We start from the raw sequence: 14814 nt of genomic DNA, 5'->3' as shown, positions 1-14814 counted from the left end.
CTGGTGGCATGAACTGGAAGTGGTTCCTGATCTTACACTATTTTTTCCTCCAAATTATTGTTCTCCATTTCACAGGACAGTGCCCCTTTATTATTACAGCACACAGAACAGTGCCCCTTTATTTTCACAGTAACCCCTATATTCGTACCGCATACAGGAACAATATAATGTTATTTTAAGAGCAGCAGCACCCCTGAATATATACATACAGGGCCAGTGTAATGTTATTAAGACATCAGCACCCCTATATTTCACAGCATACAGGAACAGTGTGCTTTTAATTGTTTAACTGCACCCAAGCTTTTATAGCAGACAGAGCCAGTGTAATGTTATTAAGACATCAACACCCCTATATTTCACAGCATACAGGAGCAGTGTGCTTTTAATTTTTAACTGCACCCAAACTTTTGTAGCAGACAGAGCCAGTGTAATGTTATTAAGACATCAGCACCCCTATATTTCACAGCATACAGGAACAGTGTGCTTTTAATTTTCAACTGCACCTAAACTTTTGAGCAGACAGGGCCAGTGTAATGTTATTAAGACATCAGCACCCCTATATTTCACAGCATACAGGAGCAGTGTGCTTTTAATTTTTAACTGCACCCAAACTTTTGTAGCAGACAGAGCCAGTGTAATGTTATTAAGACATCAGCACCCCTATATTTCACAGCATACAGGAACAGTGTGCTTTTAATTTTTAACTGCACCCAAACTTTTATAGCAGACGGGGCCAGTGTAATGATATTAAGACATCAGCATTCAGCACCCCTATATTTCACAGCATACAAGAGCAGTGTGCTTTTAATTTTTAACTGCACCCAAACTTTAATAGCAGACAGGGCCAGTGTAATGTTATTAAGACATCAGCACCCCTATATTTCACAGTGCCTCTTCCCCCTGTACAACACAGTGACAGCCAGGACAGCAACACACATGTACAGCTGCAGCACACGGCAGTAACACCAGTGAAAGCCAGGACAGCACGGACAGCCAGGACAGCATCCCTAACACAGCACAGATAAACCACAGAGCCTGCTGCAGCACCCCAACAGAGCACACACTAACCCCACCTGACGCCACCACCCACAGAGAGACAGAGGTCTGTCTCCCTCACTCTTCAAGTCTGGAGTGAAAATGGCGGCGACGCTCGGCTGTTTATATGGGATCCAAAGCGGGATGATGACATTTTGCCTCGTTCTGGTTTCCAAATCTGGCAGGAAGTCCTGAGTCAGGCTCGGATCCGGGCTCAGGATGTGAAGTTCAGGGGGGTTCGGTTCTCAGGGAACTGAACCTGCTCATCCCTAATTACAATGTATATAGAACTTTTTTTTACTTTTTTATTTTTTTATTTTCTCTATGCAGTATTTTGTTGTTTTTTTCTTAAAAGTTATGCTAAAAATCCCCAAACCATCTGTTACTATAGTGTTTGGAGCAATGATGTTTATATTTATTTATCTTATATAAAGGAATAGATATGGCAGCTACACCAAACTATGCTTGCAATAAACTTCTATTGAAATATTTGTTCCTTCTGTGTCATTGGTGTCTAAAAACTTCAGCTGTTCCCTCCATAGGGTTTTAAATATTTAGATTGGAGATTAAATATCTCACATTTAAGTCTGGGGCCTTCCTCTACTTTCTATTATGCTATTGGCATCCATCATGTACTTGAATAAGAGTAATTAGTCTATACTAGTTATTGCAGAAACACAAATCTGAAAGAAACAGCAGAAGCCAGCAACATTAGATTGGGGTTTGCATGGTCAGTAACTTGGTTACAGTAACTTTCTATGTTGTGTATATACAGTAATATCAATAAGTTGTATGTTCTTTACATTTTGTACTACATTTCTATGTGATGTTGATATTTGGGCTGTCAACTGTGCTGGGGTTCTTTATGGGAATGACAAAAGCTTGCTTATCTAATGTAACTTGCTGCAATGTCCAAACAACTGACCAGCAAGATTCTGGCTCACTTTAAGATAACCAGTACAAGCTGAGTATCCCATATCCAAAATTCTGAAATTCAGAATATTCCAAAATACAGAATGTTTTGTGTACAACGGAGACAGTGAAATATTTGATTTCTGATGGTTTAATGTGCACAAACTTTGTTTAATGCACAAAATTATTAAAAATATTGTATAAAATTCCCTTCAGGCTATGTGTATACAGAAATTGATTTTATGTATGTGCACAAACTTTGTTTTATTAACAAAATTATTAAAACTATTGTATAAAGTGACCATCAGGCTATGTGCATAAGGTGTATATGAAACATTAATGGATTCTGTGTTTAGATTTGAGTCCCATCCTCAAGATATCTCATTATGGAATGAAAATATTCCAATATATAGAAAAATCCGATATCCAGAATATTTCTGGTCCCTAGCATTTTGGGTATGGGAGACTCAACCTGTATCACTATCAACTTGATTTTCATTAATGAACAAAACACAAAACTGGCTAGTTAGAGTTATACCCCTTTTCCACTAGCTCTAAAAACACGGGTAAATGTGCGGGGGCGCGCATTGCTGTTTAGTGTAAACGGAAGCCGCGTCGATGCGACACGGCTCCCGTTCACAATGTATGGAAGGGCGGCGCTGGGAGATCATGTGATCTCCCAGCGCCGCCCCTGCCGCGTCACCAGCAACATCACCAACCCGGCAATATGCCGGGTTGGTGAGCGCAGTGTAGAAGGGGGCAGTAGTACGGGTCGCAGCCGTGTCAGGCTCCCGGCTGCGACCCGTGCTAGCTAGTGGAAACGGGGTATCACTGTTTGTTTGCCTCAGCTGCTCACACCTGGTCAAGCAGTAAAATATGCATAGGGTCAAATTGCACAGCTCCAGTGGTTCACGGTTAAGACGAAATAGTTGGTATACAAAGATCTATTCACTTTCGTAAAACAATTACACTTAGTGACTATTAATCTACAGATTTTCAGTCCTGGTTGATCAAAAACTGGAATAACCTGATCAGAATTTGTTTTAATTTAGCAAAAGTTGTGAAGTACAGTAAGACACATACTGTACAGCTTGCAAAAAGTGTAAAGAAGGGTGGTGGGGGGGGAGTATACATTAGGCAATATATCAGATGATATGCCATTATGAGGCAAATTGGAATGACATATCTTCCACATCGCATTGTGGGGGTCATTCCGACCCGATCGTACGCTGCATTTATTCGCACATGCCATATGGCCGAAGGCAGTCATTGCCTAGCGATCGCCTCTGCCTGATTGATAGGCAGAGGCGGTCGCTGGGCGGGAGGGGGCTGATGGACCGTTGGGGGGGGGGGGGGGGTGCGGTGACTGCATGACATCAAATGCAGCCGCTGCGACCCGGGCAGTGAAGAGGTTCTCCCGGCCAGCCGCAGGAGCTGCGCTAGCCGGGAGGTACTCCTGAAATGCAAAAGCATCGCCGCTGTGCAATGCTTTTGCACTTCTGTGGTGGGCGCCGGCACTGACATGCGGGGCAGACTAGCCCTGTGCCTGATCGTAGCTGTGCTAAATTTAGCACAGCTACGATCAACTCGGAATGACTCCCAGTATGTACACTCAATCGCTTGTTCACCAGCGTCATCAGCAGGGTCGTCACATCTTAGGTGCTATATGTCAGATGGCCCAATCCCACTGATGAAGGCATGCTTGTGAATACAAGATGGAAGGAAATATCGCGCAGTCATTCATCAGCTTCCACCCGATTTATCCTTCCATCGGGCGTTGGGACATTGCTCTTATGTGTACCCGGCCTTAGGGTGTGGTCACGGAATATGCAGCCAGGAGTCAATGGCACCTTCAACCTAGACACTTATGTGTTTGAATCAGGTACAATCTGGAACCTCAACAAATTATTCAATGGAACAATTTCCTAGCTAGGCAGTTACTTAGAGAAAGAAAAAATGTACTTATGGAGAGCTAACATTAGCTCCGTAGCCTACAGAATCACAATTGCATCTGCATTTGCGTTCAAATATGAATTAGGCCCAAAGCCCACAAATGCTGGACAGCTTTATTTCTACACTGCAATATAGATTTAAATTTGGACACAACTCTCTGAAATCTTTATCTCCCTGTACATTTTAAATATGCCTGACCTGCAGTGCAACATGATTTTGCCAAGGTGTCCAGTTACCTGCATTTTTTTAGCTTTGAATCAGCCCCATAATCTGAACATGATGGTATTATTCATAGGTTGTACACATGTTGGACAATCTTACACCATTGCTCACCAGTGGTTATATCTGCAACGGAGAGATGTTAATTGTTGCTTCCTGTGAATATGGTTCTCAAAACAAAAGAATATCAAGCACAGAAACAGGATACAATGATTTCAGCTAATTAGTTTAGGTATCCGTGTCATATTACACCCACCTATTAATAGATTAAGTTGCACGTTGGACATTAATTTATGCACCTAATGTCCATTTGTTGTGGATAGGAATTTTAGAGGCCACTGACTGCCATAATGTGACAATCCCAGCTAGGGTTTGACCATAAAGGGTTGTGTATAATGGTATTTCTTATGTGCAATGTAAATTATTAATGGGTAAGTGTGATGTGACATGGATACATAAACTCACTTGCTGAAATAAGTATATACAATTTTTCTGCTATATCTCCTTTTATATTTAGGAGACAAAGGTCCATAATCATAGGAAGCAACAAAGAACATCCAAAGGACAATGGTGAAAGATTGTCCAACATGCATGTGATTACTAGCTAATAAAGGTCAATTTAACCAAGCAGAATGATGTTGTAAATTAAATACACTATATATTTTATTAAATTGTTCTGTTGAATACTTTTCAAGGTTCTAGATAGCAACTTGAAACACACACTTAATACATACATAAACGTTTGGCCTAAGTAGCCAAGATTGGCTATGTGTGGCATACACTAATTTTCTGATAAATTTGATGTTGTTTACAATTTTTCAATATATACAGTAAGTACAACTGAAGCATAACAACATACTAGTGACTAAGGGACCTATATATTAATCCAGAGTTTCCCAAGCTCTGCCATTAGAGTCCAAGTTTTAAGGATATCCATGGAGTAAACAAGAAGAGATATCCACTGCGCTGCTCATGCTTCTGAGGAAACTGGGTGTTGCTCTGCTCAGAGAAACGCGTCAAGCTTGCCTGTCACCATCTCCAGTCACCACCTATTGGATTTACATGGACTTACCACTAAATTGAGGATCTATCCCACCACACTCTATTTCAGTTCATGGATACCCATTGGATTCAGATGCGGAAACTCTGTTGCTCATGCTCTGGGGAAACTGGGTGTTGCTCTGCCTCGAGAAACGCGTCAAGCTTGCCTGTCACCGTCTCCAGTCGCCACCTATTGGATTTACATGGAGTTATTGCTTAATTGAGGATCTATCCCACCACACTATTTCAGTTTATGGATACCCATTGGATTCAGATGCGGAAACCCTGTTGCACGGCATCATAGCATTTCTGCCAAGGGACTGCCAAGAGAGACTATCCTGACTGGGTAACATCCTGTATAAATGAACTGATTGAGAGATTCTAGGAAATAACGCTTCTCCTATCTTTAAGGATATCCATGATAAAGTCCAGATGGTTAAATCAAATTGACTGAGGTACTAATTAAGTTACCTTTGCTCAAGCATGGATATCCTTAAAACCAGGCAGTAAAGGTGAAGTTTGGGAAGCTCTGTAATCAATTCTGTGCTTTGAAATATGTGTTTCTGCATGTTTAAAGGCAGTATTGTTGGTATGTACCAATACAGAACTTATTGATATTTACCAATAATATAAAACATAGCATTTATTTTATTTATTTATTTGTACTATTTTATTATGTAAGGTAATCAGCATTAATCATTGTTTGTTTGTTTTTGTAGGCAATGGCCAAGATTTGTCTGACATATTTGGTGAATCAGTTAAATAACATGGAACATTCGTTTCATCATATTCTTCTGATGGAAATTAGGAATATTACAAGCACATTTAATGACATTGTAGGCATTCAAGGCAGAGACATGTTCAGAATGAGTAACAGCTTAACTGCTATAAGCAAAATACTAAATGAACAGCTCATTGACGAAACAGTACCAGCATGCAGGTAAGAGCAAAAGTGCACATTTCAGTCATACCTTAATGAGAGATTGCATTTCTAGAGCAAAGGGTACAGAGTATATAATATTTTCATGCTTTTTACTTTATGTAAAAAATATTCTGATAATGAATATATATTAATTATGTGTGCTTTTATCATGACTGCCTGCTATTGCTGTTGTTAGACAGTCATTCCACATTCAGAGATCTACACTTATAAGTCCCTACTGTTTATTGCCATGCTTTTTTCAGACTCTTTATCAAGTCACAAAAGAACTAGATCTGTGACGATTTGGCCACAAACTTCCAACATTGCAGATATGGTTGTTCAGTCACAGCAACAAGGGGCCTTATGTATTCTAGTCTAGAGTAGATTGACCACATGCAATCTTATCAGAATTTGTTTGGACATTACAGTGGTTGCTAGTGTTGACATTTACTTAAATGGTTAAACGCTACAAGCTGAGTGTTATTGTGCATGACTCATCAATTACAATAACATCACGTTTTTCTTATTGTGCATGGCATATCAGCCACAATAACAGCACATGTCTGAGTCACCAGATTTAAAGGTCAGGCTGATTAAACTATAGGTGCATGTTGTTTACGTAGCATATGCCCACTGCATGTCACTGTGTTATTGGAGCATCACAGTGTAGTACTGATATACAGTGCTTAGCTTAGGAGAGCTCATATGTCAACAGTTTATGGGCCCATGACTGTGGCTGTGAAGGACACATTTAACAGGATTACAGCTGTATATTGAAGGTAAAAATGTATACTCCAAGCACAAGTATGAGCATCATAAATTGAATGGCTCTACTTAGAAATTCACTATAGAAATGCAGTTAGTGTGAGAAGCTGTGGAAGGTCATGATTGATCCAGGAGACAGCCCAAATCCAGAAGAGGTGGCTAGAGCCATTGGAACCCTTGACTTATCTGTTGAACAGCGAGTATATACCATCAATGGAATGGCATCCACAAAGGACGTGTGCGTAGTGCTGCAAACAGTTTATGAAGATAAGGGTATTATGAGGAGATTAAACCTCAGATACACTTTGTACAGTTCTAAAGTAAGTAAATGTAAGGGCATGAATGAATACATTGGTAATGTATTGTCTATCACCCAGCAGTTGGCATCCGTTGGAGTCAAGGTATATGGCAAAGAGGTCTCTAAGGCTATTTTGCAAAACCTGACCCCAGAATTCAATTTTCTGATAGTGGCATTGAAATCAATGCCTAGCGATCGCCTCTGCTTGTCAATCAGGTAAAGACGGCCACTGGACGGGAGGGGGCGGCACGGTAGCGTCTGGCCGCCATTTTGTGTGCGCGGTCCAGCCAACGCAGGCGCGGCCAGACCGTGCGGTGGGCGGACCACAGCGGCTGTGTGACATCACATGCAGCCGCTGCGACCAGGGCAGGGACAAGTAGCTCCCGGCCAGCATGCAAAAGCTGCACTGGCCGGGATTTATTTATGAAGTGCAAAAGTATCGCCGCTGTGCAATGCTTTTGCACTTCTGCGACAGGGCAGGCTAGCCCTGTGCTGGGTGTCCCCCCCACAGGTCTGTGTTCCTGATCGTAGCCGTGCTAAATTTTGCACAGCTACGATCAAGTCGGAATCACCCCCATTATGTATAAAAGACCAAAGTACAATAGGGCACAAGGCTTCAGATTGCAGACTGAAAGACCAATGTGGTACGCAGAAAAATCATTATAACAATAATGAGTCAACTTTGAACATAGCAGACAGGCATAAGAGAGACTGCTGGTATATGGACTTAGGGGCCATTAGACATTTTAGTTGCAATGAAAAATGGTCCAAATCAATGAGTGAATGTGAACCCATCACAGTCAGAAGACACGGGGACAAAGTCAGGACAATTACATTGAACCTAAAAATCAAAGGCAAAACTATAGACTGAAGAAGTTTAATTTGTTCCAGACTTCGAAACTAACACTAACCGCTATCAGTATCCTTGAGGGGAAAAAAAACTACAAAATTAACTTTGCAGAAGGCAAGTGTACAGTGCTCAATTAGAAAGAGACAATAATAGCTTCTGCCACCCAATGCCAACAACTCAATGTTTTAGATACTGAACAGTGTTATGCGATGATACAAGAATTATACACAAATTGCGCTTCAACACTGGATAAATGGAATACTTCAGACCGGTTTGTTTCCCAAAAATCTTAAAGTCTCTAATCGATGTTTCCAGGAATTTTCTCCAACAAGATAGTACATAGAGGAAGAAAAACAAAAGAAAATTTCCAATGTGTGATAATTTCTTAAGATGTAACAGGAATCATACAGAGGGACTATGGGATATAGAGTTTCCCTTCCTTAGTGTCTTTGTAAGATGTTCTGCACTCGGAAAGTGTATCAGTCATAAACACAGAATGCTCACTTTCTTGCTTACTTCAACATACATATGTGGACTCCTATAAAGGTATCTTTAGGATTTTCAAGAAAAACTTCACTCCAGAGGGTTCCTAATTTACCAGGTTATTCTCCGGCATATGGGACATGGGAGGAAAAGCATAGAGAGAAAATCCAATGTGTAGTGGTTCTCTATAACCGTAAAAATGAGGGTATGGGGGATATATAGATAAGTACAGATAGATCCCTTTTCCTCTGTGTCGTTATATCACGTTAGGGGACCACCCAAACAAATGTGTGATGGATCACAAATACGAGATGCTCACTTTAAGGCTTACATAAAGTTAGGCCATTGTAAACATATAAAGGTATCTTTCAAACTGTTCGGCATAAATCATTTCTTAAAACTCTTGACATAACACGCTTACACGTGGGCTTACTTGAAGTATGCAGGGTATGTTCACGTAGCGGTTTCTTTTAAAATGCATCCATAGTTAATCTCCACCAGAAAAAGCCGTGTTTGTAATAAACAAACGGATTTTATTGAACAAAAAATATGTACAATAAAACATGGGAACAAAGATCACCTTGCCTCGGCAGTTGTAAAATTCCCAATAAGGGTAAAGAAACATAAAAAGGGCCCAAATGTTCTTACCCAATCTGCTGGGAGCCTCAAAGACAAAGGATCACCAAGTTCTCACACAAAAAAACATGCCACCAACGCGTTTCGACTACTCTGGTCTTCCTCAGGGTGGTGGTGGGATCCCAGAGCAATCTATTTATCCTCTGATGGATCCCACCCCTTTTTAAATGCACAGTGGAGAAACTACAAAAAATGGTAATAATTTGGAGGAATAATTATGGACATAAAACATGGATATAATAGGGACCACATGATGTCTCAGGGTAACTGTGAGAAATTGAAAGGTACTGCTGCCTTTCATTAAAATACACACACCCCAATGTATTAAAGAGGCTATATTTAAATTTTTAGCTTTATTTGTATTTGGACTTTTATTGTATGTTTAGTAATATCCACAACCGCTAACAGTAATGTGATACCAATGGAGTTTTTAATAGGTTTTTGTTCCACATATATTTCTTCTTTTTAAAGTGTATCCATCATAGTAGCATTTCCGGGGAGGTGGAGCACACGTATCCGGGATCGCAGGCTGCATGGAACGCAGGGGGAGGAAGTACATCACCTCCACTTCCTGTGTCCGTCGCGCGTGCCCGATACGTGCGTTCCACACACAGGAAGTCCTATAGCTCCCTTCGGCACAGAGCCAGGAAGAATGTCTGATTGGCCGTCTACTTGGTTGCCATGCCAACCCGTACTAACGGGGAATTAATGAATTTACATGGCTTTTAAAGGTTTTATTCAGTAGTTTTTTTTATAAGGGTCTGTTACTGTTTCCGATTTACTATACATAGAGACATATAACATGTCCCTAGTTGAGACAGTTATTGTAGTTTCTCCACTGTGCATTTAAAAAGGGGTGGGATCCATCAGAGGATAAATAGATTGCTCTGGGATCCCACCACCACCCTGAGGAAGACCAGAGTAGTCGAAACGCATTGGTGGCAAGTTTTTTTGTGTGAGAACTTGGTGATCCTTTGTCTTTGAGGCTCCCAGCAGATTGGGTAAGAACATTTGCGCCCTTTTTATGTTTCTTTACCCCTATTGGGAATTTTACAACTGTCGAGGCAAGGTGATCTTTGTTCCCATGTTTTAATGTACATATTTTTTGTTCAATAAAATCCGTTTGTTTATTACAAACACGGCTTTTTCTGGTGGAGATTAACTATGGATGCGTTTTAAAAGAAACCGCTACGTGAACATACCCTGCATACTTCAAGTAAGCCCACGTGTAAGCGTGTTATGTCAAGAGTTTTAAGAAATGATTTATGCCGAACAGTTTGAAAGATACCTTTATATGTTTACAATGGCCTAACTTTATGTAAGCCTTAAAGTGAGCATCTCGTATTTGTGATCCATCACACATTTGTTTGGATGGTCCCATAACGTGATATAACGACACAGAGGAAAAGGGATCTATCTGTACTTATCTATATATCCCCCATACCCTCATTTTTACGGTTATAGAGAACCACTACACATTGGATTTTCTCTCTTTGCTTTTCCTCCCATGTCCCATATGCCGGAGAATAACCTGGTAAATGAGGAACCCTCTGGAGTGAAGTTTTTCTTGAAAATCCTAAAGATACCTTTATAGGAGTCCAAATACGTATGTTGAAGTAAGCAAGAAAGTGAGCACTCTGTGTTTATGACTGATACACTTTCCGGGTGGTCCCAGAACATCTTACAAAGACACTAAGGAGGGGACACTATATATCCCATAGTCCCTCTGTATGATTCCTGTTACATCTTAAGAAATTATCACACATTGGAAATTTTCTATTGTTTTTCTTCCTCTATGTGCTATCTTGTTGGAGAAAATTCCTGGAGACATCGATTAGAGACTTTAAGATTTTTGGGAAACAAACCGGTCTGAAGTATTCCATTTATCCAGTGTTGAAGCGCAATTTGTGTATAATTCTTGTATTGTGGTACTATTTGTCTTCCGGTTGATAACTCCGGAACATATACTTATTTGCAGCCTCTACACTTCCAGTGCAGGGAAGTATTGCTTCTTTTTTCCCTTGTATTGCAGAGTTATCTAAATATCTTCCCTGAGGCAGGATGTTAGGATATAGGGACAAGAGGAAATTTCTCTTTGAAAATATGTTTATAACAGACCAGGTTATTAACAAAGAATCCATTGATCATAGTTTAGAAAAGATTATGCATGATTTGGAGAAAACACTCCTAAAGGAGAGTAGCACATGGTGGGAGATAGCAACATTAGAAAGATACATAGAAGATAATATGATACCAAAAGGGGCTACAAATCCATAAGGAGTCATCAAATCACTTTGAGAATATCGATTTCAAAAAAGCTTGGAATAATATACTTAATACCTGTTCCCAATCCCTGATGAAGTTAATTATCAGGGAAAGAAGAAAAACTTTAGAGGAATGTGAAGACAAAATAAAGAGACTAACGGCACTGATAGAACCACTTAGTAAAGTGGAAGAGTATAAACAAATGGAAGAAAATTTGGAACATAGAGTAAAAAGGAAGGAAAGAGAAATCATTGAACGTAAACAAAGGAAATACTTTAGGGACAGAATACTATCAAATACAGAAGGAGATCCACAAGAATAATGTCTCACACCAAAACAGAGGAATTGCAGTTGTTCTTCCAGTATCCTATCATTGGAAGTGGATACCACTGTTCATAAGGAGAGAGAGAGAGTAATATAAACCATCTCAGACAAAGGGAAGTAAGAACTGCCCTGAAAAACAAGTAATATATCTATAGAACTCCCTCCAGAACAATGAGGCACACATATGCAGGAAGACAATATGAGAATACAAACAAATGGAAGTACGGAGACAAAACAAGACAACACACGGTTTAGAACAGAAACTATGACCAAAGAAGAAAAAATGATGTCAGATATGGCAATTATGAAGAGAGATATAGTAAACCAAAAAGAACAAACAGATATATTGAAAAGAGGAAACATGAAGAGATTATATCGTGGTGGATGAATATAACGCGGGTTGTACTCCATCTTCATCTTTCCCGACCAGGAACAGATATGAACAGTTGGGACAAGAAGCTTTTTTAGGACGGAACGGGAGTTGGAGAACCAGGAGATAACCAGGAAACATAAATACATAAAAAGGGGGAAGAGGGGAAAAGGATTAACAAAGAGAAAAGAGGTGGATAAAGATAAAAGGAATGACATAATGGATATTGTCACTAAAGAAAACACGACACAAGTGGAGAGTACCCCGAATAATAGAATCTTCAATCTTAGTAACCATATTTTGAAGAAAGAAGAATTATCTATCTTACAAAAGGGTCTTAAGTACGCCCCTGACAATAAGATGAATAAGTTCGAAACATATGTATACTTGCAAAAGTTTACAAGAAACTTAACCCTAAAGAGATTCTTCATTTCACAACGAGAAGCAAGCTCGGAAATCAAGAATGTATTCAAACCTAAATCTACATTCTTCCCTACACACATGAAAGGAAGTTATGTGGAAACATTTAACCAACTGGTAGGAGAGGATTTAGAAAGAATTATACCTAAAGGGAGGAAATACCCTAATATAACCAAAAAAGAGAGAGATGCCATTAAATCTCTGGAGGAAAACGAGAATATCATTATAAAGCCATCGGATAAAGGGCATAGTCATAATGAATAAAGAAGACTACGAACAAGACGCTCTCCGGCAACTAAATGATAAAACCACCTATAAAATATTGAAAGGAGATCCTAGCCTAAGAATACAGAAAGAGATGGAATCCCTAATTACTAAATACAAAACTCTCAACACTATAAATGAGAAAGAGGCAGGATTTATTTTTAATAAAAATCCAAGCCTACCGGTGTTTTATCTACTTCCCAAGATCCATAAATGCATAGAAAATCCCCCGGGATGACCCATTGTCGCCGGCACGGATTCCATAACTGTCAACTTTTCGGAATACGTGGATCACCATTTACAACCGTAGATGATAAAAATCAGGTCATATTTAAAGGATACCATCAATTTCCTCAATATCTTAGAAAACATTTCATGGGAGGTAGGAGATATCCTTGTAACAGCCGATGTAAGTTCCTTATATTCCATCATGGACCATAACAAAGGAATTCATGCAGTGGACTATTTTATAAAAAATAGCAATATAGATAAGATAAAGATAGAATTTTTAAAGGAATCCATTAATTTTATCTTGAATAACAACTTTTTTTGGTTTAAAAATCATTCCTACCAACAAGTACAGGGGACAGCCATGGGAACAAAATTTGCCCCAGCATACACGAATATGTTCATGGGATACTGGGAGGATATATGCATTTGGGAAAATAACTCATATCTAAAATATCCATAATAATAATATTATAGAAACGCTACATAGATGATATTATCTTTGTATGGAGGGGAGGGGGAGTTGACCTACAAAAATTCTGTGACATTCTGAACACAAATTCATTCAACATAAGTCTCACTTTTGAAGTCAGCATTAAAGAAGTGCATTTCCTGGATTTGTGTATATATGTCGAGGACAACATTCTCAGAACAAGAAACTATACCAAACCCACGGATAATAATTCCTACATTTTGAGAACAAGTAACCACCTTTCAACGGGGTGTGGTTCATCAAATCGACAGTGTCTAGGTCGACAATGTTTAGGTCAACCACTATAGGTCGACAGTCACTAGGTCGACATGGATGGAAGGTCGACAGGGTTTCTAGGTCGACATGTGCTAAGTCGACAGGTCTAAAGGTCGACATGAGGATTTTTTTTTTTTTGGGTGTCGTTTTCTTCGTAGAGTGACCGGGATCCCAAATTAGTGCACCGCGTCCCCTCGCATGGCTCGCTTCGCTCGCCATGCTTCGGGCATGGTGCCTTCGCTCCGCTACCGCTTCGCTCGGCACACTTTACCGTTCCAATCGTAGTCCACGTGGATCGTTAAGTATGAAAAAATTCAAAAAAAGAAAAAAAAATTGAAAAACTCATGTCGACCTTTAGACCTGTCGACCTAGAACATGTCGACCTAGAAACCCTGTCCATCCATGTCGACCTAGTGACTGTCGACCTATAGTGGTCGACCTAAACATTGTCGACCTAGACACTGTCGATCTTCAGACCGGATCCCCTTTCAACGTGGTTGAAAGGTATTCCAGGAAGCCAGATACAAAGAATAAGGAGAAACTGTTCGGATATAAAGGTTTTTGATAAACAAGCATCAGAAATGACCTCCAGATTTGTAGAAAAAGGTTACAACAAGGAGGAAATAGAAGAAACAGTGGTAAAGATAAGGAACATGGAAAGAAGTGCATTACTCGAATATAAGGAAAAACCCAAGATCCAAACAAAGAAAATTCCCTTCATTACTCAGTTCAACACACAACACCGAGAGATAGAGAAGTCTATTAAAAAACACTGGCATATCCTAAAATGCGACCCTCTCTTAAAAGAAGTCATTCCGGACAGACCACAGTTCGTCTACAGAAAAGCGAATAATTTAAAATCCCGTTTAGTCAAAAGTGCCATTCCAGAGAAGAAAACAGGGAGAGTGAAAACTACCGGTTTTCATAGATGTGGGGATTGTATTATGTGCAAATCCCATACTACCACCCCCAGAAAAGTTAATGAATTCACTGCCACAGGAAGTGGCAAGAAATATCAGATTAAAGAATTCATTACTTGTAACAGCAGTAATTGCATTTATCTGATCCAATGCAGCTGCAA

The 14814-nt window shown here is 39.8% G+C and overlaps 1 protein-coding gene across 2 annotated transcripts in view; it reads left to right on the top strand.

Annotated features, from left to right (window-relative positions):
• Nucleotides 1–14814, top strand: part of VEPH1 (ventricular zone expressed PH domain containing 1) — a 988289-nt gene that overhangs the window by 348248 nt on the left and 625227 nt on the right. For both annotated transcript variants that reach the window (XM_063916128.1, XM_063916129.1), the window contains exon 7: nt 5880–6100. In XM_063916128.1, the coding sequence (XP_063772198.1) occupies nt 5880–6100 (221 nt within the window). The remainder of the gene's footprint in view (nt 1–5879; nt 6101–14814) is intronic.

Source organism: Pseudophryne corroboree, chromosome 4 (genome assembly GCF_028390025.1).
Source record: "Pseudophryne corroboree isolate aPseCor3 chromosome 4, aPseCor3.hap2, whole genome shotgun sequence".
Classification (NCBI taxonomy): domain Eukaryota; kingdom Metazoa; phylum Chordata; class Amphibia; order Anura; family Myobatrachidae; genus Pseudophryne; species Pseudophryne corroboree.
This window is presented reverse-complemented; position numbering and strand designations above follow the sequence as displayed.